General features: G+C 41.0%; 1 protein-coding gene across 2 annotated transcripts; it reads right to left on the bottom strand.

Moving 5' to 3' along the window:
• Positions 1-270: 270 nt before the first annotated feature.
• Positions 271-27941, bottom strand: nifk (nucleolar protein interacting with the FHA domain of MKI67). Of its 2 annotated transcripts, none has more exons than XM_073026760.1 (6): positions 27732-27941; positions 21389-21514; positions 12930-13038; positions 9377-9588; positions 6200-6265; positions 271-805 (listed from the first exon to the last, which is right to left on the bottom strand). In XM_073026760.1, exons 1-6 carry the CDS (start codon positions 27849-27851, stop codon positions 602-604), a joined length of 837 nt encoding a protein of 278 aa, XP_072882861.1. In that variant the 5' UTR covers positions 27852-27941; the 3' UTR covers positions 271-601. The 2 variants fall into 2 exon arrangements, with proteins under 2 accessions (XP_072882861.1, XP_072882857.1); XM_073026756.1 differs by having other exon boundaries at positions 21389-21517; positions 27732-27940.

Raw genomic sequence — 27941 nt, 5'->3', positions numbered from 1 at the left:
ATTTTCAGGTTCAAGTAGTCTGTCATAAAGAAAAAAAATCGACGAAGCAAGATTTTCTAAAGAAAATTGTCCAGTGTTACTGCAGCACACCACTGGTCACGTACTTGGCTTTCTTAGCTAAGGCATAACTAAAAACCAGAAAGTCATACAGCTATATGTAAAGGATTAAGTAAAATCATACATTTTACTTTCTTCAAATACCAATATTTTACTAAGCTTGCAGTTGAAATCTGTTCAACTTTAAAAAGATACCAAGTTTGAAATAGTCTCTTTAGTTAAGGAATTTTTATTGAAAGTTTGTTTACATATCTGTATTCAAATAATTTCAAGCAGGTGTAATACATTTATTTTGAATTGATCACTGTACAAAATATTTAAGCTGCCTGAATCTTGGGAGATGTATAAAATTAAATTAAAACAAAGCTTAAAATGTATAACCTTTAACTTTCCGAGCACAACTAGTCACACAGCAAAGGCACCTTAAAGAACTGCCGTCACGATTCATCAAAAATTTTAGTAGCATTTTCTACAAAATAAAGGCATCAATGTTCCCAATTCATTGCTGTTAGGTTTCTCCGAATTCTTTGTTCACAAATTCCTTTCATTTGCCTGGAATTTTTCTTTTCACCTTCATTTTTTTTGTTTTTTTCACTTTTTCAGCTAAAGAAACTAATGATTCAATTTGCTTTTTAGAAGTCTTTTCAGAGGTCGGTACTTTGAATGTGATTTCATCATCTGTATCATTGAGACCTTTACACTTCTGGCGTTGTTTCAGAACAGCAGGTGTGCAGACGGGAGTTACATCCTGAAAAAAAATCAGAAAGGCATCAGTTTAAAACAAATTATTTCCGAGGTGTCACACTGAGGTGCTGGAACTCCATAATAACAATTCCAATGCTCCTCATTAACTGCAATTCTCCAGTCTTGGCAACATTGTCAATTGCCCTTTGCATTCTTTCCATCTTTCCCGTGCATCTTTTCCTCCTTGTAATTGGGTGGTGGGGTAGAGATACATCTCTACCAAAGGAGCTGTAAGAGGCTCCTTCCCTCTACTAGTCTGCAGGTCACCCTTGGGCAAGATGTAGCTCTTGCTCTCCCCCTACCTCCAACCCCCAGGATCACATGAAGTGGTGGATGGTTGAATGAAGAGCTGATGCATATCTCAGGCCCTGATTATGCAACTACTAATGCCGGGCAGACAATCTTGATAATGTCTGGGGTTACCTGTCCTGTAAAGACACTGCCCAGAAGAAGGCAATGGCAAATCATTTCTGCATAAAAATTTGCCAAGAACAATCATGGTCATAGAGAGATGGAAGACCCTGAACAACCCTGTCATATGACATGACACATAATGAAGATGAACATGGTAAGAACTCTATAGTATTCCAAGTGTGACAATTTTCACATTTTGCACTAGTAAGAAACATTCACCATCAAAAACAATATCCTGCCCCCCACTCTCATCTCACTATTACCATCAGGCAGGAAGAACAGAAACCTTAACTCCCACACCACCAGGTTCAGGAACAGTTAATACCCTTCAACCATTAGGGTTCTGAACTGCCATGGATAGCTTCAATCACCACTACTCTGACCTACAGGCTTGCTTTTAAGGACTCTTTACAACTCATGCTCTCAGTCTTTGTTTATGTAGTTTTAAAATAAAATTCTATTGTATTTCTTTTTCCTTGTTAATACCTGGAAGAAAGTGAATCTCAAGGTAGTATTTAGTAACATATGCATACTTAGAGAATAAATTTATTTTAAGCTTTTCCTTGTATATCCCATGCCTTAGCCAATAAAGGTTAGTGTATTGCAGCCTTCCTATCTCACTTGTTTGCCTGTTCCATTATGTTTTGGGATTTGTGGAAATGCATTTTAAGGTCCCACTGTTCCGCTGTATTTCTCAATATCCTGTAATGTATTGTCTCTCTTGCCTTGATTACCCTCCCAAATGCATTACCTCATTCTTCTCCAGACTGAATTCCATTTGCTCACTGGAGTAGTCCATTGATAATTCACTGCAGTCTACAAATTGTTTCCTTAGTGAACATGACAATCTCTGGGTAAATGTGAGGTGAAGCACAAGGTATCATTTGACGCATGGAATTAAAAAGGCAGGTCATGCCGGAACTGTGTGAATAATTAGGCCAAGGGCAATAGAACCCCTATCATTAAACTACAAGGAAGACAATGATAGCAGTAGACATGTAGGAGGGTGGAGAATTATAGTTATCAGGTATTGGTTAGGCTGGGGCTTGCTTTATTTTTAGTTATTCAGAGATACTGCATGATATAGGTCTGTCCAACCCACTGAGCTGCACCACCTATTAAATATCCTATTTAACCCGAACCTAATCGCAGGATAATTTACAATGAGTATCTAACCTACTAACCGGTATGCCTTTGGACTGTGGATGAAACTCAAACACCCAGAGAAAACAAACACAGTCCATGGGGAGGATGTACTAATTCCTTACAGAGGACGCTGGGATTAAACTCTGGACCCTGATGCCCCAAGGTATTTGTGCTAATTGCTACACTATCATGGCGTCTTTGGAATGAAGGAGGCTAAGAGCAACTGTAATTGAGTTGTATAAAATGATGAGAGATTAAGTGTGAACAGGAGTCACCTATTTTCTTTAGCAGAGGAAACAAGACTGAGGTTGAGTAAATGTTTTATCCCTCCTGTGAGTAGAGGAGTTATAGAATAGTATTCGATAGGGGAATGGAAGAAACCAGTCACTTACAAAAGGACCCAGATGACCCAAGAACCAAACCTACAGGACTTCCACAATGGATCAAATGACCTTTTTTGGCACCATAAATTTCACTGATTCTATTACTTAAGCTACCACCTTTGATCAATGTTGATAAGAATATAGACCATGTTCCCAATTAGTTAGAATTATAGAGTACTACAGCACAGAAACAGGCCCTTCTGCCCATCTAGTACTTATCAAACTATTAGTCTGCCCAGTCTGCAGCTGGACCACTGGCCTTCATATGCCCCCCCCCCCCATACATATACTTACTCTAATTTCTCTTAAATGTTGAAAGCGAACCTACCACTTTTGCTGGCAGCTCATTCCACATTTTTACCACCCTCTGACTAAAGAAGATCCCCCTAGACATTTCACCTTTCACCCTTTAAGTCATGACTTCCAGTCCTAGTCTCACTCAACCTAAGCGGAAAAAGTCTACTTGCATTTACCCTATCTATATCCCTCATAATTTTACATACCGTACCCTATCAAATCTCCCATCCATGGTGATTCAATGATGGGCAATAATTATTGGAGGTTATGACTGGACTCTCACTCTCTGCAGCTGAGACCCCTGGAGTATGAAGGTGCATTGAGCACTGGGCATGACACAAACAAAATTAGGTGAATATGCAGCAGAGCATAAAGTATAAGGAGAAAAAGAAAATAACAGCAGCCATGTTGGGTCTCTCTCATCAGAACTGATGCCAAATCATCAACCTGAAACATTAAATTTATTTGTCTCCACTGATACTGCCTGACCTGCTGAGTATTTTCAGAATTTTAAAATTTTATTTAAAAAATCTAGCATTGCTTTTGTACTATGAAAAACAGGTTAAATGGAAAATGCACACAATCACAGGAGTTGCACAAAAACAGAAGCTTTGGTCTAATTGGTCCATGCTGATTGACATGCCTCATCCAAGCTAATCCCATTTGTCAGTGTTTGGCCCATAACCTGATAATCCTTTCCAATCTGTATACAGTATTGTACAAAAGTCTTAGGCAGATATGTACAGATAGGGTGCCTAAGACTTTTGCACTGTACTGCTGTCGCAAAACAAAATTTCATGACATATGAGAGTAATGAAAAACCTGCTTCTGATATGAGTCTCTGCTGTGGATTCAGAGTGGGAAGGGGACAGCGAAAGAGGAATCATGGCTGGAAAAGATGGTGGGGGTGGGGAGTGGGAAGCAATTAGAGACATTCTGTAGTGATCAATAAATCAATTGTTTGGAATCAAATGACCCTGTCTGGTGTTTCAGGGCTGGGTATTTTTGCACCTGCAACAACCCCCCAACCTCTGGCACTTCTCTGCCACCTGTCCCACGCCTCCCCCCTCCCCCCGCAGCGCTCCATCCTTGCCATTCCCAACATCCTTTACTCCCACCAGATTTACAAACTCGCTCTCTGCTCCACGTTGACAAATACAGTACCATGCAAAAGTCTTAGGCACCCTAGCCATACGAGGGGTGATTGATAAGTTTGTGGCCTAAGGTAGAAAGAAGTCAATTTTAGAAAACCTAGCTCATTTATTTTTCAACATAGTCCCCGCCTACAATTACACACTTAGTCCAGCGGTCGTGGAGCATACGGATCTCGGACCTCCAGAAAATGTCCACAGCAGGGGCGATTGATAAGTTTGTGGCCTAAGGTAGAAAGATATGAGGTATACAGCTCTCCTTACATGCACATGCAGGTTAACTCTTTGATTATGCTGAAAGTTTGAAGTTAATAACTCATCGGGGTGATTGATAAGTTCGTGGCCTAAGGTAGAAGGAGGTGAGGTATTTGAGGGGCCCTATCCTCTCTCAAATTACTTGGTTTTTCTCTTAATATATCAATAAATTCTCTTTGTATTTTCCTTAGTCTTCTCTGCCAAAGTTATCTTATGCCCACTTTTTGTGCCGTCCTCCCCTGGATTTCCTCCCGCAGTATGCTGCTGCATCCCCAGTACATTTAAACCAAGGTATGAGAATTAACTCTTTTAACTAGACATAGTCAGAAAACGAATAATCTTGCTAAAACAAAAGCAAAGAACAATGGAAATACTCAGTTGGTCCTGACGCATCTGTGAGAAGAGAAACAGTTAACGCTTCATATCGAAGACCCTTCTACCGTGGAAATGGGCCAATATCTAATCAAAGATAAGAGAAAGGAACGCCAGTCATGTTCTATTCTGCTCTTTGACAGGATTGCCATCTTTCTCTTTTTTGTTTGTTTACACTCAGTGGTAGTACAGAAACATTAGTTCTGTTTCCTTACCACAGATGCTGCCTGATATGCGAGTATTGCCTGCTCGTTTTATCTCATTTTATTTTAGATTTCCAGCATCTACAATTTCTTTGAATTTCAATACAGCGTAAATATTTACCGTTGAGCTTAATGTGAAGTAAAGCATCAAAGAACTGATGAAGAGCCTGGTTGTAATCATGGTTAAAAGTTACAACTGCCGACTTAACAAAAATTACTTAGATCAGTGTATTTTTTGTTTGAAAACCACTAGGACACAAATGAACAAATTGAAAGTTATGAAAGGTCATGAGTAAGGGATCTTCGTTTAGTTACCTTTATATGGTTAATAACATATCTTTACTGTGCAGACATTGTGCTTTTTATTCTTTACAGATCTTGCCAGTAACCTGTCAGTTGCTGCTCCTGAAATTTGACAGACTGGCTGTTGTTTTGGATGAGTGGAGAAGGATGGAAGGGCCACTAGTTGTGTTTTATTACTGTAAGAAATGGAAGAGAAACTGCAGTGGCAAATACTTTGGTTTTCACTTCAGCACCCTGAGCAAAATCTTAATTTTGAAAGACATATGTACCACGAAAGCAATCTCAGCAGTTTTAATGGTGTTTCAGCGAGATCATGATGCAAGGAAAGGTGATGAATTCAGTGGCTATTTTCCTAATTCAGATACTGCTTTTTGCTCTCTCCCAGTCTGGGCCTTCCACTGGAATATCAGCTTTTTTGTTTCACAGATGCTGAGTGACCCACTGAATGCTTCCAGCATTTTCTGTTTATTTTAATCACAGATTTTCAATATACATAGTTTTCCATGCATCTAACTTTTTCCCTTGTATTAGGTGAATGGGACATTCCATTTGATCTTGAAAGCTGAGCATTCCCCATTTTAATCTGTCAGCTAGAATTCTGACTTAATAGTGATCAAATACATTTCTCATACTTGTTGAGAGAGGGATCACTTGAGCTTACATATTAAGAATCATATTTGTTTAGCAGGATGTCCGGAGGAAGAGAACTCATGCCAATTAATGGGCATCAGGCACTGGGGTTCTTTTCTGATTTTTATTAAAACTTTAATGAAAAATGTAAACATGACAGTGGCAGGATCTAATATGATGTCTCCAACTATTACAATCCATTATAAAGGCAGTGTGCACAGAAACCAAATGCATTTCAGCTTACCTGGCTGTTCACTGTATCATTCAATTTTTTAGGAAACCTTTTTTTCTTTCGAGGCATCGTTGCAGCCTGAAGGATAAGAAATGAAGTCATTCTCGTTCAGTATTCAACTCAATATTGCTCAGTAGAGCAACAAGCATTATAACTTAAAAGAAAACTGCAGCTCTTTTTATATTGAATAATTTCCCACTGAGAGATCTTGGAAAACAGAAATCTTTATATGTAAGTTCCACAACTGATGATCTTATCTCCAAATATTTTGGACAAATATATTCAAATCTGTACACAAATCTTTTTCACCATGACTTACGTTATAAAGATTCCATTCAAGAATACACCATTAGCCATATAAATGAAACAGTGAGAACTTGCTGCAGTCTACAATTGGTTTAAGGTTAACATTATGAGAAGCTAATGGTATGTGGATCTATGTCCATTCCAAAGTATCCAAATTTAATTTCTGTAACAATGCACACACAACATTGTAGTGAGGGATCACCAAACCAAAGAATTTCAGCAAAATTAAAAGCAGAACTAACAAAACTGTCAGGCAACAATTTGACTAATCTAATAACACACATAAGATGCTGGTGGAACACAGCAGGCCAGGCAGCATCTATAAGGAGAAGCACTGTCGACGTTTCGGGCCAAGACCCTTCGTCTGGACTAACTGAAAGGAAAGATAGTAAGAGATTTGAAAGTTGTCGGGGGAGGGGGAAATGACTAATCTAATGATAGGATTCAATTACCGTAGATGTCGGATTATAAGCCGCTACTTTTTTCCCACATTTTGAACAGCTTTGAACTCTGCGGCCTTTAATACGGTGCGGCTAATGCATGGTTTTTTTTCATGCCGCCGAAAACATTTTGCCTCGTAACAGTAGACCAATAAAATTGATGAGTAGTTCACAGAGGTCCAATGAAATTGTACGATAAATCAAGTGCACTTTCACAATTAAATTATTGTAAATCAGTCATTTGTACTCACCCTCATCAACATGGAAAACACTCGAAGAAAAGCATTGTGCTGCCTTTATGGCAGTTATTTAGTTTATAATATTTTCGCTTAGTAATTCATTTTCTAGTTAAAGTTAGAAGAGTTTTAACTATATTTGTTTTCTGTACTACATCGCGGGATGCTATGACGTCACACCCGGTTTCGCCGCGTCTTGTGGGAAAATGCCGGTTTGCGATAAACGGGACGGCGGGGGGCGAGCGGCGGAGCCAAAACGCTGCTTTTAAGTTAAAGGCGATCAATAACTTTTCCTGGTAGGCTGCAGTATATATATTTTTTTACCAGTCGTTAGGAGATATTGGAATGTTGTTCAGTAAAAAAGTATACGCAACGTATATTTAAAAGTAGCCGCGTTACAGGCACGGTTCGAAAAAAAGCATTTGCAATATGTATTTGTTTATGTTACCATATGGATTTAATTAAAAGTTAAAAAATCCTCACGTGTAATATCTTTCTGTGTAAATATCTCATATTACAATGTGGGACACCTGCGGCCGAAAATCCGGTGCGGCCTGTACAAGTAAAAAATTGATTTTCTTTCTAAAATTAGAGCCAGCGGCTTTTAATCAGGTGCGCTCTGTAGTCCGGAATCTACGGTAGTTGCAAGAAAAAGTTTGTGAACCTTTTGCAATTACCTGGTTTTCTGCATTAATTACTCATAAAATGTGGTCTGATCTTCATCTAAGTCACAATAATAGACAAACACAATCTGCCTAAACGAATAACACACAAACAATTGTACTTCCCATCAATACTGAGTACACCATTGAAACAATCAGTCCAGGTTAAAAAAAAAATGTGAACCTTTGGGTAATGCCTTCTACAAAACCTATTTGGAGTCAGGTGTTTCATTCAATGAGATGAAATTGTGGGTTGTAGAGGTGCCCTGCCCTATGAATGGGACAGTGCTGACAGAGTCTGCTCTTTTCCAGAAAGATCTGTTTATGTGCACCATGTCTCAAACAGCTTCAGAGAACCTTAGAAGCATGGTAGAGATGAATGAAGCTGGAAAAGGCTACAAAAGCATTTTTAAAGACCTGAGTGTTCATCAGTCCACAGTAAGAGAAATTGTTTACAAATGGAGGAAATTCAGTGCTGTTGCTACTCTCCCTAGGAGTGGGCACCCTGCAAAGATCACACCAAGAGTAAAGTGCAATGCTGAAGGAGGTGAAAAAGAACCCAAGGATAACAGCAAAAGACCTGCAGAGATCTCTAGAACTTGCTAAAGTCTCTGTTTATGGTAGGAGACCATGGAGGAAACCACTGCTCTCCAAAAAACATTGCTGCACATCTCAAGTTTGCAAAGGACCTCCTGGATGTTCCACAACTCTTCTAGGATAATGTTCTATGGGCAGATGAGACAAAAGTTGAACTTTTTGGCAAAAATGCACATCGTTATGCCTGGAGGAAAAGGGACACTGCACATCAACACCAAAACCTCATCCCAAACATGAAGCATTGTGGAAGGAGCATCATGGTTTGGGGCAACTTTGCTTCCTCAGGGCCTGGACAGCTTGCTATCATGGAGGGAACAATGAATTCAAAATACTATCAATACATTTTACAGGAGAATGTCAGGGTAGCAGTGCATCACCTGAAACTTAATAGAAGTTGGATGATGCAACAATGATCTGAAACACAAGAGAATATCAACAACAGAATGGTTTAAAAAGAAAAAATTATTTTGGAATGGCTAAGTCAGAGTCTAAACCTTAACCCAATTGAGGTGCTGTGGCATGACCTGAAGAGGGCTGTTCATGCAAGGTACTTCAGAAATATTGATGAACTGAAACAGCTTTGTATGGAGGAATGACCTAAAATTCCTCCTTGCCATTATGCAAATCTGATCAGCAGCTATAGGAAATATCTGGCAGATGTTATTGCTGCTAAAGAGGTTCTATCACTTATTAAATACAAGAGTTCCCATATTTTTTCCAGCCTGGACTGTGAATGATTATACAATTTATTCAATAAAGACATGAAAAGTACAGTTCTTTGTGTGTTATTAGTTCAAGCAGATTGTGTTTGTCTATTACGGCCACTTAGATGAAGTTTAGACCACTTTTCATAAGTAATTAACGCAGAAAATCAGGTAATTGCAAAGGGTTCATTAAACTTCTCCATGCAGCTGTATATGGATAACTAACCACATGGGGTAAACTTACAAAACCAGGAAAGTCATAGTCAATTCCTTTCTTTGCAAGCCTTCTTCGTAACCGTCCCTCTTTCTCAAGAAGTCTCTGTGCCATAATTTTTTCTTCTTTCCAGTTTCGCTTCTTGTTGTAACGAGCAACTGCTGGGTTTGTAGGCTTCTTAAAAAATTTGTTACCACCTTTGAAAAGTTGTGGGTGCACTTTTTCTGGTGGAACAACCTGACCTAAATGGAAAAAGAACCATTAGTAAAGTGTGTTCACTACATCTCTGGATGAAAGGGAATCTTTCATTCATGCAGCACTTTAGTAAAGATAAAATATTATAAAGAAAGATGTGCAATCTGGTTCACAGACTCTTGATGAACTTGCTTTGCCTATTATCTATGATGACAAAGTCAGCAGATACATGGAAACACCATCACCTACAGATTATCTTCAAAGCCTATCACCATCTTGACTCTGATAATATTATTGCTTATCGTCCATCATTACTGTGGTTTCTCCCTTAATTAAGAAAATAGGCGGATTCCCTTTGGTTATTTGTGACACCATGCTGCTTAACTGGGGCAGGAGACTGTTGCTCAACAGATTCTAATTAGCATCAGAAGCGTATGCTTGTGTGATCATTAGACATTACACTGTACTTACGGTGAACAGTTTTTATATAGCGTTAATTGCACACGCTGGTGTTCAAAAAGGTGATTTAGTTGTTGAGAAATAAACAGTAAGACAATTCAGAACAATGTCCCTCCCCACAGATCTCCCACCTGGTACTTATCCCTGCAAGCGCAAGTGCTACACCTGTCCCTACACTTCCTCTCTTACCACCATTCAGGGCCCCAAACAGTCCTTACAGGTAAGGCAACACTTCACTTGTGAGTCTGTTGGGGTCATCTATTGCATCCGGTGCTCCCGATGTGGCCTCCTCTATATTGGTGAGACCCAACGCAGATTGGAGGACCGCTTCGTCAAGGTCCTCTGCTCCGTCCGCCACAACAGACAGAATCTCCTGGTTGCCACCCACTTCAACTCTGCTTCACATTCCCATTCGGATATGTCCATACACAGCCTCCTCTACTGCCGTGATGAGGCCAAACTCAGGTTGGAGGAGCAATACCTCATATACCGTCTGGGTAGTCTACAGCCCCTTGGTATGAACATTGAATTCTCCAACTTCCGGTAATTCCCTCCCTCTCCTTTCCCCCATCCCACTTTCACTCTGTCTCCTCTTCTAGCTGCCTATCACCTCTCTCATGATTCTGCCTTCTTCAACTACCCATAGTGCTTTCCCCTTACATTCCTTCTTCACCTCTCCTGCCTATCCCCTCCCTGCTTCCCCTCCCCCACACCTTGATCTTTCCTCTGATTGGTTTTCCATCCTCTCCCCACCTTCTTAATGGGGCCCCTGCTCCCTCCTTCTTCAGTCCTGACGAAGGGTCTTGGCCTGAAACGTTGACTGCTCATTTCAACAGATGCTGCCCGACCTGCTGTGTTCATCCAGCTTGTTTGTACGTGTTGATTTGACCACAGCATCTGCAGTGTACTTTGTGTTTAGAACAGTTTTTCCTCACTGCAGTTTCAAGTACTCAGGCTAGGAAATGCCAAAAACAACTGGGAGTGAAGTAATTTCACTAATTCAACAAGTTATGAACTACAAAGAATTTGAAGGTATTGACAATCCTCTTGAACGTTATAATGAAAGTGAAGATTTGGTGGATGCAATTGTCGATACCACTGTCTGAAAGCAGTCCTTTATCTACACTAGGTGTCTGTGCTGATTTGGTTCATTTATAGTCGATCAAAAGAATATGGCAGCATACACTGGATGAATTCCTCTGTCGATAACTATTAGGAACTAATACAGTTTTACAGTACTGTACTAGTATTTACAGTGTTCAAAGTTGTTCTGTATTTCATTCAAATACTTAATTTGTTACTCAGTTAAAAGAGTATGTAGAAAAAAGACAAACTACTGTTTAACTATTTGGTTAACTGGGGCAGTCACTTAATTGATCCAAAATGTACTGGTCCCAATGTGCCCAAGTTAACCCCAATCCACTGTAATGAAATTATCTATGTGTGAGAGAATTGTGGGGCTATCCTCAGCATTGAATGCAGTAAGTCTGACTTAATTCAGCATTGTCTTTTCAAAGTCAATTACAAATGGTCAGTAAACACTGGCCTTGCAGCAATACCCATGTCTCATAGATGAATGAATGAATTAGAACATTTGCTAGTCGACTCCTGGATCTTTAGCAGGATGATTTGTGATAACTGAATGCATTCAGCAATGTTCCCTTCAATCACAGTATATCATAGCAACAATAAATAAATAGTAAGCACCTCACTCTCTACAGGAAGTTTACTCTATATTTATTTTGAGATGTAGCACTGTAATAGATCCTACTGGCTCAACTAGCCTGAGGCGCCCAATTATACTCAATGGACCAATTAACCTGCTTACCCACTATCTTTGGAATATGGTCAAGGGGAGAACGTACAAACCCTTTACAGACAGAGAATTGAACACAGGTCGCTGGTGCTGTAAGTGTTACATTAACTGTTAAGCTACCATATAAATAATGATAGCCATTATGAGGAACTAGAGAAGAGGTCATGCCAAATCAACCAAATTGAGAGCTGAGCTTGTTTTCCAGATGGAGATACAAGAGAGACTCCAGATGTTGGAACCTGCAGCAACACACAAATGGCTGGGGATGTTAAGCAGATCAGGCAGCATCCGTGGAGGGAAGCACGGTCAACATTTCAGGTTGGGACCATTCCTCTCGACATCCAGTCCAGATGAAGGGTCCCAACCTTAAACATTAGCTGATTTCCTCTATAGATGCTGCCTGATCTGCTGAGTTCCTCCAGTGCTTTTGTGAGTTGCTCCTGAATTCTGAAGATCTGCTGAGAGGCAGCATGTAACAGAAAGGAAGAGGTCTTTGATATATTGTCATCTAGTTGCAGACTTAAATACATGGTTGGATAGAGAGAGCGAGTAAAGGCCGTTACAGTTGATTCCCATGCCTTTGACTCTATAGATAGGATTAGAAATAGGCTAGAATATGTTGACACATAAAGATTAATGGAAAAGGTTGTTGCTGATGCTTGATATGTTAACCATATTAAAATGTGTTAGAAATGTCAGTTCCTGGACAGAGATTCGGGAGGCAAAGAGATGGCGAAAGACTTCAGAAAGGATGTGAACAATTGCAAAGTGAAAGACATAGCTCCTGGTCTAAGTGCTGCAGTGGAAAGCAGATAAATTTCATGAAGTGCCAATTAAATAAATTCAGTTATTTTTACATCCCCCATTGCAAAATACATCTGCAGGAATTGTTGAGGTTCCAGGCAATGACCTTCTAGTACTGAATTTATACCTCTAGGATTGTCCCCAAGCACAAATCAATGCCAGAAAGATATGCAAGGACTGAAAATCTAATTCTAGTTGGTGCTGGTATTCAAAACAAAATTAACTTATAAATAAACAACTGGCAGGTGTTTAATTTGCAGGAGATGCACAATAATCTTAATCTTGAATTCTTTAGTGGAAAATACTCACATTTCAACAGCCGTTCACCGAATAAATAGTTGTTCATGGTTTCTGAAACTATTTTAGCAACTTCATCGCACTCAAACTCCACAAATGCATATCCCTTACTGCGCCCAGTCTAGATTTAAAATAAAAATAAGCAAATGAGAAGGCAAAACTTCTACAGAATTTGCACAAAAATTCCATCGTATTAATTAGAGGCTGTATCAAATGCTTATTATAAAATTATTAGATAGCATGGGTAATGCCCTGGTTAAGATTTCTACTACTATGCTGTGAGATAGTTTATATTAGCAGTTTTCTGTAAAAGCAGTATGCCATGCTGGGAAATGAGTTTTGGCTTTGGTTAAGATAAGGAGCATTTGTTGTCCACCTTAAGAATGTGTGACAGTCAATCATGATTCTCAGGAAGAGTTTTCTGAAGGACAGTAGTCTGGTTTGGGGTTTTTTGGCGGGAGCTGCGGAGGAGGGCACAAGGGAAGACGCTGCAGAATGCCTTTGAAAGGAGAAGTCCCGTTGCAAGAAGTGCTTTGTACAGATCAATGGCTCCAAGGTGGAAGGGCCAATATTCCTGATGGTTCAAGATGGTCTTCGAAGGGAGTTCAGAATGTGGTGGGTGCTTTTCACGCAGACTGTGGGTCCAGTGTGCGAATAAAGAAACACCCCCCCAAATACTCCAGTATGAGCTCCAATGTTATGTGCACGTTGGACTGGTTTAACTGCATAGGCCCTTTATTGTTTTTCTTTTTCTGTAACTGTTTGTTAGAGAGGCAAATTTGGTAAATATACTTTCATTCTAATTTTATGCTGATGTACGATCTGTCATTTCTGGATTAGCGATGACCGTGTTTGGGCAGAATTTACACAGCAGTCGCTCAAATCGAGGTTCCTTTAATCGGAACATCACAACATTCCTGTTTGGTTGGACTACAAATCATACCGACCTAAGAGGTACATCAATTATGAAAGGTGGCTTTCTCACCGCTGAGTCATGTGGCTGTTGGCAGTGTTAGCTAACGTGGCAAGTCTGTATTTGAGCCCTGGTGAGAGGTTTACACATGTATTATCAGTTTATTGTGAAAATAATTTCAATCATTTATATACTCAATGGTCACTTCATTAGGTACATCTGTACACCCACTCATTAATGCAAATATCTAATATGGAAGCAACACAATACATAAAAACATGCAGACATGGTCAAGAGGTTCAGTTGTTATTCAGACCAAATATCAGAGTGGGGAAGAAATGTGATCTAAGGTGACTTTGACTGTGGAATGATTGATGGTGCCTGACAGGTTGTTCAAATAACTCTGAAACTTCTGATCACCTGGGATTTTTACACACAACCATCTCTAGAGTTTACAGAGAACAGTGTGAGAACCAAAAAAAAACAGCCAATGAGTGGCAGTTCTATGGGCAAAAATGCCTTGTTAATGAGTGAGGTCAGGAGAAAGGCCAGACTGGTTCAAGCTGACAGGAAGGCGAGGGTAACTCAAAAAACCATGCACACTAACAATGGTGCACAAAAGAGCAATTCTGAACACATAGTACGTTGAACCTTGGAGTGGATGAGCTATAGCAGCAGAAGACCATGAATATACACTCAATGGCCACTTTATTAAGCACATCCTGTACCTAATAAAGTGGTCACTGAGTGTACGTTGACAAAAGTCTCATCATATGAAAATTAAAAACAAATTATTTCATCCAGTGCTTTCAGGTGTCATTCAGTCTCCCATGATCACCACCCTATCAGCTTTTCTGATCTTTATTCCCTCTTATCCTTTAGCTCAAAACTTGCTTCATTCCCAACCCTTTTCACATCTTCACAGATGCTAACTTCTTCAGCGATTTCAAGCACCTCAAAAATGTTGCTTTTGGAAAAACAACCAGTACACATTTTTTATAAATGATTTGGATGAAGGCACCAAAGATATGTCCGTTAAATTCACTGAAGACACAAAGTGAAATAGGAGGCTATAAAGGGATACAGGTAAGTAAAGTGAGTAGTTAAAGATCTAACAGATGGTGAATTACATGGGAAAATAAAGATGTCTATTTTGACAGAAAAAATAAAACACCTCTTACCAGAACAATGAGGGATTACAGAGCTCTGTGATGCAGAGAATCCACGTATGCCACTGCATGACTTGTGAAAGACTCATGCATGTACAGCAATTAATTAAGAAGCTGATAGACTTTTATTTTAAGAAGAATTGTAGAGTAACATAGGAAGCTTGTTTCAGTTATATTTGACATTGACAAACCCACATCACAAGTACTTTTCACAGTATTGGTCTCCTTTATTTAAAAAAAGAATGCAAATGGGAACCAGTTTAGAAAAAAAATTACTATATTCCTGAAATGGGTGGGCTATCTTGTAAGGAAAGGTTAGACATGTAAGCCTTGAATCCACTTGAGTTTTGTTAGAGAGATGGCACAAATGGTAAGATTCTGAAGCTCATTGATGGTATGAATATAAAGAGGGAAATCTAAAAAATGGAGGTCACAGCTTTATAAATGAACAGTTGTCTAGTTATGACAGAGATGAGGCATTTTTTTCCTTCCATAGGATCCTGAGTCTTTGGAATCTTCCCCAGAGAGCAGTGAAAGCAGAGCCTTTGAATACACTTAGAGAATTAGTGTATAATTTTTGATAAGCAAATGCACAAATGGGAACTGTCCATAGATGAGAATTCCAAATTGAGGTTACAATCAGAATTTTATTAAATGGCAGACTTGAAGGAGAGTAACTGACTCCTGTTCCTCTATTCATAAGCACTAGCTTTACAGACTACAAGCATTGGATTCCTACCAGAAAGAATATTTAGGGGCGTTAATAAATAATGCTGCCATCTGCTGTTTAATTCAAATTTCAGCATGTAATTTGTACAAAATATGCCTGCCACGAGCCATCAAAAAATATAATCCAACTTTCCAATTGGATCTATTTCACTTTATCATCAGAGAAGCTGCAAGTCGAATTAAAACAGGATCATCATCAGCACTACTGACTTTATGATGTAAAAGATCTATGTACAAGCAGCTAACATAAAATAGGAGAACAGACTCTTGGGCCTTTCAAGGCTATGACACCTTTTATTACGACCTCAGTGCCATTTTCCTACACCATTCCCTATTTCCCTCTTCTCTATGTGGAAATCTATTGGCCTGTACTGTGAATGAAATTAGTGATTGAGTATACAGCCTACTGGGAAAGAGAATTCCAAAAGTCCACCATACTTTTGAGTGATTAAATCCCTCTTCATCTCACTTGTAAATCACTTATTCTGAAACAGATTCCCCCCACCCCCCCAGGTATAGACACTTAAGCCATGGGAAACATCTTTTTTGTTTCTACCCTGTCAGGTTCTTTAAGAACTTTATAAGATTCAATGAAATCTGCCCATTCTTTGGTTCTAGTGTACTAAATCTCATGTCATAACGCAATCACTTTCCTTCCCTAGAACCAATTTGATAAATCTTTGATGCATTCTGTCCGTGACAACTACATCCATTAGATCATAAGATATTGGAGCAAAATTAGGCCATTCCATCATGGCTGGATATATTATCTCTCTCAACCCCATTCCCTTGCCTTCTCCCCGTACCTTTTGACACTCTTGTTTATCAAGAATCTATCATCCTCTGTTTTAAATATACACAATGACTTGGTCTCCACAGTCATCTGTGGCAATGAATCTCACAGATTCACCATCCTCTGGCTAAAGAAATTCCTCCTCATTTCTGTTCTAAATGGACATCCTTCTAATCTAGGCCTTTTCAATATTCGATAGGTTTCAATGAGATTCCCCGTTATTCTTCTAAACTCCAGTGAATACACGCACAGACCCATCAAATGCTCTTTATACATTAACCCTTCATTCCCGAGATCATCCTTATGAACCTCCAGTAGGCCTTCTCTTAGGTTAGGTGATCAAGTTAGACACAATACTCGCATGATCTGAACAGTACCCTACATAATTAGAGCAAGATATCCTTTCTTTTGTATTCAAGTCTTCCTGCAATAAAGATCAATATTTAAACATTACAAAGCAGGAGATACAATTATTTTTTGATTAAATTTAAATACAGCTCATAACATTCAACAGTTGGCATCTAAATTGTTATGAAATATCTAACTGTAATATTCGCTCAGTGTAGATTTCAACCCATAGAAACTAGTTAGAATCAGAATATCAGTGGCATGAAATTTGTTGACTTTGCAGCAGCAGCACAATGCCATATGTAATAGTAGAGAAAAAAACGTAATTACAGTGAATATATTTACATATAATAGTTATATTTAACAGGTAGTGCAAAAATAGAAATAAAAAAGTAGTGAGGTGTGTTGATGGGTTCAATGTCCATTAAGAAATTGGATGGCAGAGAAGCTGTTCCTGCATCGTTGAGTCTGTGCCTTCAGGCTTCTGTACCTCCCTCCTGATGGTATTAAGAAATTAATTGAATTGAATTGAATTTCATTTTTTTGTCATTTAGAAACCACAAATGCAATGCAGTTAAAAAATGAGACAACGTTCCTCCAGAATGATATCACAAAAGCACATGACAAAACAGACTACACCAGAAAATCTACATAATGTTTGGTAATTCCCAATCCAGAGTCTAGACAGGCTGCTGTGTATTAATATCGCGCTACCATCTTAGCGCATTTCCCGGAAAGGAGCTTCAAACCCACCAGACAAAACAAGACTACCCAGACACACCAAGTCAAGAGACCAACTCTACCACACAACAAACCAAAAACTAAAGCTACAAGACCTACACAAAACCACACAGTTACATATAGTTATAGTTAAGATACAATTACAACAATGCAGACAATACCAAATTGATAAAAAAAAAACAGACCATGGGCACAAAAAATAGTCCAAAGATGTTAAAAGACTAAGTTCGAAAGAAATCACCACACAGTTTCCACAAGTCTTCAGTGTCTCGATAGACTTGTCATCCCACGCAGGTGACAGAAGGGAATACCCCTGCTATGGACTTCCACGGCGCTGTCGGACCCAGCCTCGCAGACGCAGCACACAGTGAAAGCTCCGCCGGACCCAGACTCGCAGATGCAACACACAGTGAAAGCGCCCCGACCGCAGCGGACTTCGAATCCGTCGAACCTCCGAGTCTCCGACCATCCCCTTCAGCACAGCCTCTCTGAGTACCATCCTCTGCTGAGTGCATTAAGACGCCCCTGCCAACGGCCACCAGCAACACGACCCGAGGACTGGGGACCTGCTCTTCTCAGCAGAGACCCAGACCTCACAACAACAGCAGCAGCAACAAAGAAGGCCTTCCTGGAGATTTCCAAATGTTCCTCCATGCTCCCACGTCTGTTTTTCATCAGATTAGGACTGTGCACGGCACCCCGCTTAACAAATAACAGATATCAACTCCGGAGAGGCCGCTGCAAGCTGCGTCACACCACCATCTTGGATAATAATTTCTGAATGTGCAGAGTCTGTCTGTCTAATCCAATGGATGACAGTATTACTTTGGAAAAGTGTCCATGCAGTTGTTCCTACTATTACCAACTCTCTGGGTGTCAATAATTATCCATGGAAAAGTCAAATTTGTACTGTTTGCTATTCATTAATGAAATTTCCTGCAGATTTTCTTTTTCTAATTAGGTACATGCAGATTTTTCACTGGGCACAACACAAAGCTTAAAGTTACCTCAACAGCAATAAGACAAATCATGATTAAGATGTCTTGAAATATGTACTAGTACTTTTCCAGACTTTCATATTTTTGCAATAGCACACAATTGCAGTAAAAATGGAGTACAGTTCCAATTTGTCTGCATTAATGGCTGTTGGCCTCATATGCACACTACCAGAACAAGTTTGAAGACATCCAAAAGTCTTTTTTCTAAATCATACAAAATATAACCAATAATGGATCTTAAATTAAGTAAACTTCAAGTTTAAAGTCTCACCTTTGTTCCTTCCCCAAAAAATTTATGTTTTTTTGGTACTCAAATTCTGTTTCTTTGATCAAGCTTGAGGTCATCTGCCTAATTCTGCTACGTGGTCTGGCACCTATCTTGTTTGCTTGGTAACAAAGCTTTGAGCTTATTTTGAAGCCTTAGAAGATGTGAGATAATTACACGTTGCTGTTCTGCCAAATCAAGATAAAGCACCAAAAGGCAGAAAAGTGATCCTCCCCTTCCTGACTGTAATGTCAAAAAACAATTTAAAACATGATTAAGTAATCAAAATAAGAATCCTGCCTAATCTGAAACTTCAGTGATCATGTTAAAGTTGCAGAACTGAGAAATAATGCAGTTTCACAAGAAAACTATCAAAACGAATCCAAAATCCATAAATGTTTAAATCTGAATATATTTCAAAGGTATGAATTCTGCTGAGGAAACATCTAATGGTTTACTTAGGATATTCTTGTTCCAGGTATTTTTGGATAATAACATCAATATTGTTACACTTTCAAAATGATTTCACAGCAATGTGAACAATGAAAAATAAAACCATAAGATATTGGAGCAGAATTAGGCCATTTGGCCCTTTGAGTCTGTTCTGCAATTTCATCATAGCCGATTCAATTTTCCTCTCAGCCAAATTTCCTATCTTCTGCCCGTATCCCTTGATGCCCTGTCCATTCAAGAATCTATCAACCTCTGCTTTAAATATACTTAAGAACTTGGCCTCCAGAGCTGCCTGTGGCAATGAATTCTATGGATTCATCACTCTCTGGCTAAAGAAATTCCTCTTCATCTCTGTTCTAAAAGGATGCTCCTTTATTCTGAGGCTGTGTCGTCTTGTCACAGATGCTCCTATCATAGGAATCTCTCCGCATCCACTTTATCAATGCTTTTCACCATTCGATAGATTTCAGTGAGGTTCACCCCTCATTCTTCGGAATTCTAGTGCTGAATACAGGTCCAGCGCCATCAAATGCTCTTCATATGGCAAACCATATTCAATCCAGGAATCATTTTCATGAACCTCCATCGAACTCTCTCCGGTTTCAGCACATCATTTCTAAGGGGCTCAAAACTGTTCACTATACTCCAAGAAAGGCTTTACCAGTACTTTAAAATGTCTCAACATTACATCCTTGCTTTTATATTCCAATGCTAACATTGCATTTGCCTTCCTCACCACAGACTCAACCTGCATATTAACCTTCGGGGAATTCTGCATAAGGACTCCGAAGTCCCTTTGCACCCCAGTTTTTGTTTTTCTCTCCATTTAGAAAATAGTTAACCCTTTCATTTCTTCTAACAAAGTACATGATTATACACTTCCTGACATGGTATTCCATCTGCCATTTCTTTGCTCACATCCTGTCAAAGTTGTTCTGTAGCCTCTCTACTTCCTCAAAACTATCTCCCCCTCCACCTATCTTCATATCATCTGCAAACTTTGCAACAAAGCCATCAATTCCATCTTCCAAATCACTGATATATAACATTAAAAATTTTACACCAAATTTCTTGGTGTTCACCTGGCGGAGGATCTCACCTGGTCCCTCAACATCAGCTCCATAGCAAAGAAAGCCCAGCAGCATCTCTACTTTCTGCGAAGGCTGAGGAAAGTCCATCTCCCACCCTCCCATCCTCATCACATTCTACAGGGGTTGTACTGAGAGTACCCTGAGCAGCTGCATCACTGCCTGGTTCGGAAATTGCACCATCTCGGATCGCAAGACCCTGCAGCGGATAGTGAGGTCAGCTGAGAAGATCATCGGGTCTCTCTTTCTGCCATCACAGACATTTACAATACATGCTGCATCCGCAAAGCAAACAGCATTATGAAAGACCCCACACACCCCTCATACAAACTCTTCTCCCTCCTGCCGTCTGGGAAAAGGCACCGAAGCATTTGGGCTCTCACAACTAGACTATGTAACAGTTTCTTCCCCCAAGCTAACAGACTCCTCAATACCCAGAGCCTGGACTGACACCTTACTGCCCTATTGTCCTGTTTATTATAATGCCTGCACTGTTTTGTGCACTTTATGCAGTCCTGGGTAGGTCTGTAGTCTAGTGTAGTTGTTTTTTTTTCTCTGTTTTTTTTTTACGTAGCTCGGTCTAGTTTTCGTACTGTGTCATGTAACACCATGGTCCTAAAAAACGTTGTCTCATTTTTACTATGTATTGTACGTAGCAGTTATGGTCGAAATGACAATAAAAGTGACTTGACTTGAAAAAGAATCTGTCCCAACACAGACCCCTGTGGAATACCATTAGTCACTGGTAGCCAACCAGAAAAGACCCCCTTTATTCCCACTCTTTGCCTCCTGCCAATTAGCAACTGCTTTATCCATGCTGGAATCTGAAAAATGAGCAACGTTTCTTGCTGATATACTTACCAGTAGATGCTCAGTATTCATTAGTTTAGATTTGTTTGTGTATCTGGGTTTTGTACAAACAAAATTGAAATAAATAAAGGTTTGGGATACTTTCTGTTATACCTGCTCATTACCTTTTTGCTTCGTGAAAGGCGAAGTCTTAGAACTGTTCCAAACTGGGAGAAGTATTTCCTGATCTGTGGTTCAAAGAATCCATTGGGTACGTGGCCCAAGTAAATTACACCGGATGTCAGCTTTGCCTGCTGAGAGGGAAGGAAAAATGTATATTAGACCCATGCACATTCACATTAATTTTCAGATCATACTTGTAGAATGAACAAATCATACACAAAGCACTATTAACATGCAGCAGCACAATTTCCCATTAAATTCTTTTTGAAGAATGTCGACAAGAATGGCTAAAATCCCAGGTGAAAAAGTGTGGTAGACACCCACTGGGGAGTGAGAACTTTTCAGTCTGATGCACTAATAAGTCACCAAACACTGCACACTCAAAATGATAAAAGCACAGGTGATCTGAGTTCCATAACAGCTTCAACGTTTGCTTTCCAGAAAGAAATGCAAATCTTTGAAACTGCCAAACAGATGTGAGGTAAACTTACTTTCTTTCACTAAAGGGAATATTTAAATTTCACCTTGTATCTTCCACCCATTTTAAAGCAAGTATTATACAAGTAGTTAATATTTAATTACTCGCAGTCACACCAGTGATTGCAAGCGTCAGGGGAAATCTAAACGAAAATCAAATTTAAAAACACTTCTTTCAGATCTGACAATCACAGTCAGTTCTTTTTCCTTTAATAAATATGGTTACCTGATGCTTTGTTACTATAGTCACTGCACTCTAGCTGTGCCTGGTGCCAATGACTCTTCAATAACTTGATTACTTTGATGCAAAGGAGTCAGCAGATAATATTACCAGTTTAAAACAAAGCAGCATTCTCGACTTCGCATTTGCTGATGGTAAACTTAAACTCATGACCTATTTTGACAATCCAGTGTTATACAGAGGTCACATCAAGCTGCTGATAGTAAAATTCTCCCTATCTTTGGTTATGGCTAAAGACTCCACATCAATATTTAAAACCATATCTAAACCCTCTTGGCGAATGAGGACCTGCATGACGGGGAAATTTTTTTTTTGCAGAATCAAGACGACTACAAAATACGAAAACACCTTAATAAGCAATTAGAATCAAAATGGACAAAAAAGCAGAGGATGCTAGAAATCCAATATAAAAGGGGTAATATTCTTAGTTAGGCTGAACTTTCATTGAGAAAAGACTTAATATTTCAAAGACAACTTTTATCAAAACTGGAAATTATTTTATTAGATGTATTACGCACAAATGTGAATGCACTTTTAAGAATAGTGTGCATCTTGTGATGTGGTGTGGCCTTTGATGTTTTCTATCGACTCAGCATCGATTCACTAAGGGTTGATTACCGACTCCGTGTCTTACTTGCCTCAGCGCTGTGGCCTGCAGCCACAGGGTTTCTGGTCTGGCTTCTTTCAGCTTAGTGTAGAACTGACCCAGCAGCTGTGGCCTGCAGCCACAGGGTTTCTGGTCTGGCTTCTTTCAGCTTAGTGTAGAACTGACCCAGCAGCTGTGGCCTGCAGCCACCGGGTTTCTGGTCTGGCTTCTTTCAGCTTAGTGTAGAACTGACCCAGCAGCTGTGGCCTGCAGCCACCGGGTTTCTGGTCTGGCTTCTTTCAGCTTAGTGTAGAACTGACCCAGCAGCTGTGGCCTGCAGCCACAGGGTTTCTGGTCTGGCTTCTTTCAGCTTAGTGTAGAACTGACCCAGCAGCTGTGGCCTGCAGCCACAGGGTTTCTGGACCGGCTGCACTTGCCTCAGCGCCGTACTGACTCTGTGGCTGTGGACTTATTTTCGGGGATTCTGTGGTTCATGTTCTGTGTCTTTTATCGTTTACATGATTTGTTCTTTTTCTCTGCACATTGGGTGTTTGATGGTCTTTGCTGTGAGGATATTTTTTGGGGGATTCTATTGTTTTTGTTTTGTGCCAGAAGACGAATATCAAGGTTGTATATGACATACACACTTTGATAATAAATGAACCTTAATCTTTGAATGGTGTTATTTGGTAGCTCTCACCTTGTTTTTGGCCACAGTGAAAGGCAAAATAAAAGAACCTCCCACCTTTACAGCCATTCAACCTATCAACTCTAGAGCCTCATTTTCTACTCCCCCCCCCCACCTCCCGGATACTGGAAATAATTGTTTCAAGTGCCTCTCTCTCTAGCTGTTAATGTTTTACTCATAGTAAAGACAACACTGCGTTGGACCACTGAGGTTTGGTTGATCTTGTTTCTGGAGTGTGATCACAACAAATTGAACACTTTTCTATTTGTTCTTAAGATCAGCTAAACTCCCATGTTTGTTGGAGATGAGGTGTAACAATGTGACAAGAGCATTTATGAAAAATGTCGGGTCGAAGACGCAGCCTCGTCTGACCTGTTTTCACTGAGACTGGCTTGGTTGAGATCTTTTTATTCATGCTTTGCCTTCTTATCATGACTGTATGCCCTTGTGAAGGAAACAAAGAAAGGAGACTTATTTGAGTGTGCAGCCAAATGTAGGGAGGGCATTTCAGTCCTTATCGATGGAAGAAGGCCATTCACAGTCGTTTGTGCTGCTCCCTACATTTTTCGTGGAGTTATTATTCAAACAAAACCATGTGCATCGTGTCTCTAGGCTCTAGAGACACAGAATGCACACTGTGATTTGGGGGTTAACTCGTCAATTGGGAGATGCCAGTTACAGGGGATCCTGGGGGATAACTTTCCATGTGGAAGACCAGCCTGTCGTTGTCATCATTATGTGCAGTGTCTTGTGACGTAGGCGATTATGGTCTCACGAGCACGATTGCTCTTGGCAAATGATTTTACAGAAGTGGCTTGCCATTGCATTACTGGTACTGCTCCCCAACTTTTCCTTCGCTACACTGACTACTACATTGGTGCTGCTTCCTGCACCCATGCTGAGCTCGTCAATTTCATCGACTTTGCCTCTAACTTTCACCCAGCCCTCAAATTCACTTGGTCCATTTCGGACACTTCTCTCCCCTTTCTCGATCTCTCGGTCTCCATCTCTGGAGACAGACTGTCCACTGATATCTTCTATAAACCCACTGACTCCCATAACTACCTTGATTATACCTCTTCCCACCCTGCCAAATGTAAAAATGCTATTCCCTATTTCCAGTTCCTCTGTCTCTGCCACATCTGCTCCCAGGATGAGGCTTTCTGTTCTAGGACATCTTAAATGTTCTCTTTCTTTAAGAATCGTGGTTTCCCTTCTGCCGTCATCAACGATGCCGTCACCCACATCTCCTCCATTGCCCGCACTTCGGCCCTCACCCCATCCTCCTGTCACCACAACAGGGACAGGGTTCCCCTTGTCCTCACCAACCACCCCACCAGCCTCCGGATCCAGCATATTATCCTCTGCAAGTTCCGCCACCTTCAACAGGACTCCACCATGAAGCACATCTTTCCCTCTCTGCTTTTTGCAGGGATCGTTCCCTCCGCGACTGCCTGGTCCACACATCTCTTCCCACAAATCTCCCACCTGGTACTTATCCCTGCAAGCTTAAGTGCTACACCTGTCCCTACATCTCCTCTCTTACCACCATTCAGGGCCCCAAACAGTCCTTCCAGGTGAGGCAACACTACTTGTGAGTCTGTTGGGGTAATCTATTGCATCCGGTGCTCCCGGTGCGGCCTCCTCTACATCGGTGAGACCTGACGCAGATTGGAGGACCGCTTCGTCGAGCACCTCCGCTCCATCCGCCACAACAGACAGGATCTCCCGGTTGCCACTCACTTCAACTCTGCTTCACATTCCCATTCGGATGTGTCCATACACGGCCTCCTCTACTGCCATGATGAGGCCAAACTCAGGTTGGAGGAGCAACACCTCATATACCGTCTGGGTAGTCTACAGCCCCTTGGTATGAACATCGAATTCTCCAATTTCTGGTAATTCCCTCCCTCTCCCTTCCCCCACCCCACTTTCACTCTGCCTCTTCTTCCAGCTGCCTATCACCTCTCTCATGATTCTGCCTTCTTCTACTACCCATAGTGCTTTCCCCTTACATTCCTTCTTCACCTCTCCTGCCTATCCCCTCCCCCACCCCATGATCTTTCCTCAGATTGGCTTTTCACCTGGCACCTTCCACCCTCCCCCCCACCTTCTTTATGGGGCCCCTGGCCCCCCCTTCAGTCCTGACGAAGGGTCTCGGCCCGAAACGTTGACTGCTCATTTCAGCGGATGCTGCCCGACCTGCTGAGTTCATCCAGCTTGTTTGTATGCGTTGATTTGCCATTGCCTTCTTCTGTGCAGTGTCTTTACAAGACGGGTGATGCCAGCCATTATCAAAACGCTCAGAGATCGTCTGCCTGGCATCAGTGGTTGCATAACCATGACTTATAATATGCACCAGTTACTCATACAGTACAATTCTGATAATCCACTAACCAAACATTTGGAAAGCCCAATGATTTGGCACCTGGCTTACCAGTGACATTTGTACTTTCCACTCACGGGGCCCCAGGTTTCGACGCTCTCCTCTGATCCATGGGTTCCCAATTTCCACACGCACTTTCACTTCCCTGAGATCACCATCCAGGACTGTGATTCCCATGTTTTGAACACATACTGGCCATCCTCCATTGAAAACTACCAAGTTCATAACAAATTTACTGTATGGTGTCTTTTTAAAAAAGTAAACTAAAAGTGTGTTGCGGTATGAAGAAAATAATATGATGATCCAGAAAATCTACTGGCCTGATACCTCAAAGGGTAATAGAGTAATGGAATTTTTACTGTATTGAGGGAGTGAGATACAATTCTAAACATCAAAGAAATACAACTATCACTGTGATGATTGTATGCTCTGGTATCAACTGTTTGGTGACAATAAAGTAAGTAAAGTAAAATACAGGAAATGGAGAAAACACAAATAGAACATTGAATCTGGATAATCAGGCACGATCATGTCGTACACTAAAAACAGAAAACACTACAAAACTCAGGTCAGCAACACTGGTGGAAAGAGAAGTCCCTGCACACTGTAGAGTTTGAGACTGTTTGCACCGAAGAGCCTGATCCTGTGTTGTACTGTCCTGCGTTCAGTGAAGACCTAATGAGGAAATAACAGCAGAAAATGCTGGTAAATCTCAGCAGGTTAAGACAGTATCGGTGGATTTCAGGTCTGGTACTGGGGTCACAAGAGTCCGGAATCTGAAGCAAAGATGAACAAATCGCTGGAGAAACCCTTATCAGGCAGCATCTGGGGGTGGGGTAGGAATGGTCAAAGTTTAGGGTTGAGACCCTGCATCAGGCCTGGGACTTTTCAGGTAACATTTCAAGTCAATTTCAAAATCGCCAGGCATAAGAAACTGTGAGTGCTGAAATTTGGAGCAACAAAAATCTGCTAGCAGGGGTTCCCAACTTGAGGTCTATGGACTCCTTGGTTAATGGCAGAGGTCCATGGCATATAGAAGGTTGGGAACCCCTGTGCTAGAGGAACTCAGAGGGGAAAACACAATGCTGAGCACCTGAGTCATATGGAAAGGTTGAATAGGTTGTTAGGACTTTACTCCCTAGAACATGTAAGATTGAGGGGTATACAAAATTACGAGGGGTACAGGTAGGGTAAATGCAAGCAGGCTTTTTCCACTGAGGTTGGGTGAGACTAAAATGAAAGATCAGGGGTTAAGGATGAAAGGTGAAAAGTTTCAGATGAACTTCAGAGGGGCATGAGCCTGTCGAACGAGCTGGCAGCACAACTGGTGGATGCGCTGTTGATTTCACATTTAAGAGAAATTTGGATAGGTACGTTGATGAGAGGGATATGGAGGACTACGGTCGGGGTGCAAGTTGATGGGACTGGGCAGATTAATAGTTTGGCATGGGCTAGATGGGCTGAAGGTCCCGTTTCTGTGTTGTAATGTTTTATGACTCTAAGAAACACCTGTGCAAATTATTGTGACACGGGGTTTCCAATCTGGGGTCCATGGACCCCTCTGTTAAATGGTAAGGCTCATTAAAAAAATTGGAGACCCCAGTTAACTCCTGCTTTTCCAGAGCTGATCTGCATGTTCTGTTGTAAGTTGGCTTTGCAGTTCCAGCCCTATCAATACACGTGGTCACACACACACACACACAGTGCTGGAGGAACTCAGCAGGTCGGCCAGCGTCTGCGGACATTTCGGGCCGAGACGTCATCACGCACGCACGCACTCCGGACTTAACGCGGGTCTGACCGTCTGCGTCGTGGCTAACGAGATGGACAGATTCATCGGCCCCTCAGCCGGATGATTTGTAAAAGTCCGGTAAGGCAACGACGTAACTCCAGCTCATTCGGGGGGCTTTGTACCCGTCTAACGTCTCCACCACAGGCGACCCTCCCTAAGTCTGAAACCCCCTCACCTTCCGCTGCTTCTTCATCCCTTGCAACTTCTGCTGAAACTCTTTCTGCAGCTTGGGCTCGAGCGACATCGACTGCTGGGCGCGCCCACGGCCGTCAGCTTCACTCGTCTCCTCAGCCATCGTTCAGATCGGCCGGTAGGGTCCCGGACGGCCGGAGTCGCGTGGCTCCCACTAACCCACGCGGAGGGGGACACGACAAAGATTGCAACG

This window comes from Hemitrygon akajei, chromosome 2 (genome assembly GCF_048418815.1).
Source record: "Hemitrygon akajei chromosome 2, sHemAka1.3, whole genome shotgun sequence".
Taxonomy (NCBI): Eukaryota; Metazoa; Chordata; class Chondrichthyes; order Myliobatiformes; family Dasyatidae; genus Hemitrygon; species Hemitrygon akajei.
Note: the sequence above shows the minus strand (reverse complement) of the source record. Positions and strands in the feature narration are given on the sequence as shown.

What these genes read in the sequence shown, in the direction of transcription:
- nifk (XM_073026756.1), bottom strand. Translation starts at nt 27,851, where the DNA reads ATGGCTGAGGAGACGAGTGAAGCTGACGGCCGTGGGCGCGCCCAGCAG. An exon ending in ACTATGACTTTCCTGGTTTT is followed by an intron (nt 6,266 to 9,376) that starts GTAAGTTTACCC and finishes CTTATCCTTCAG; the next exon opens with GCTGCAACGATGCCTCGAAA. An exon ending in ATGATACAGTGAACAGCCAG is followed by an intron (nt 806 to 6,199) that starts GTAAGCTGAAAT and finishes ATTTTTTTTCAG; the next exon opens with GATGTAACTCCCGTCTGCAC.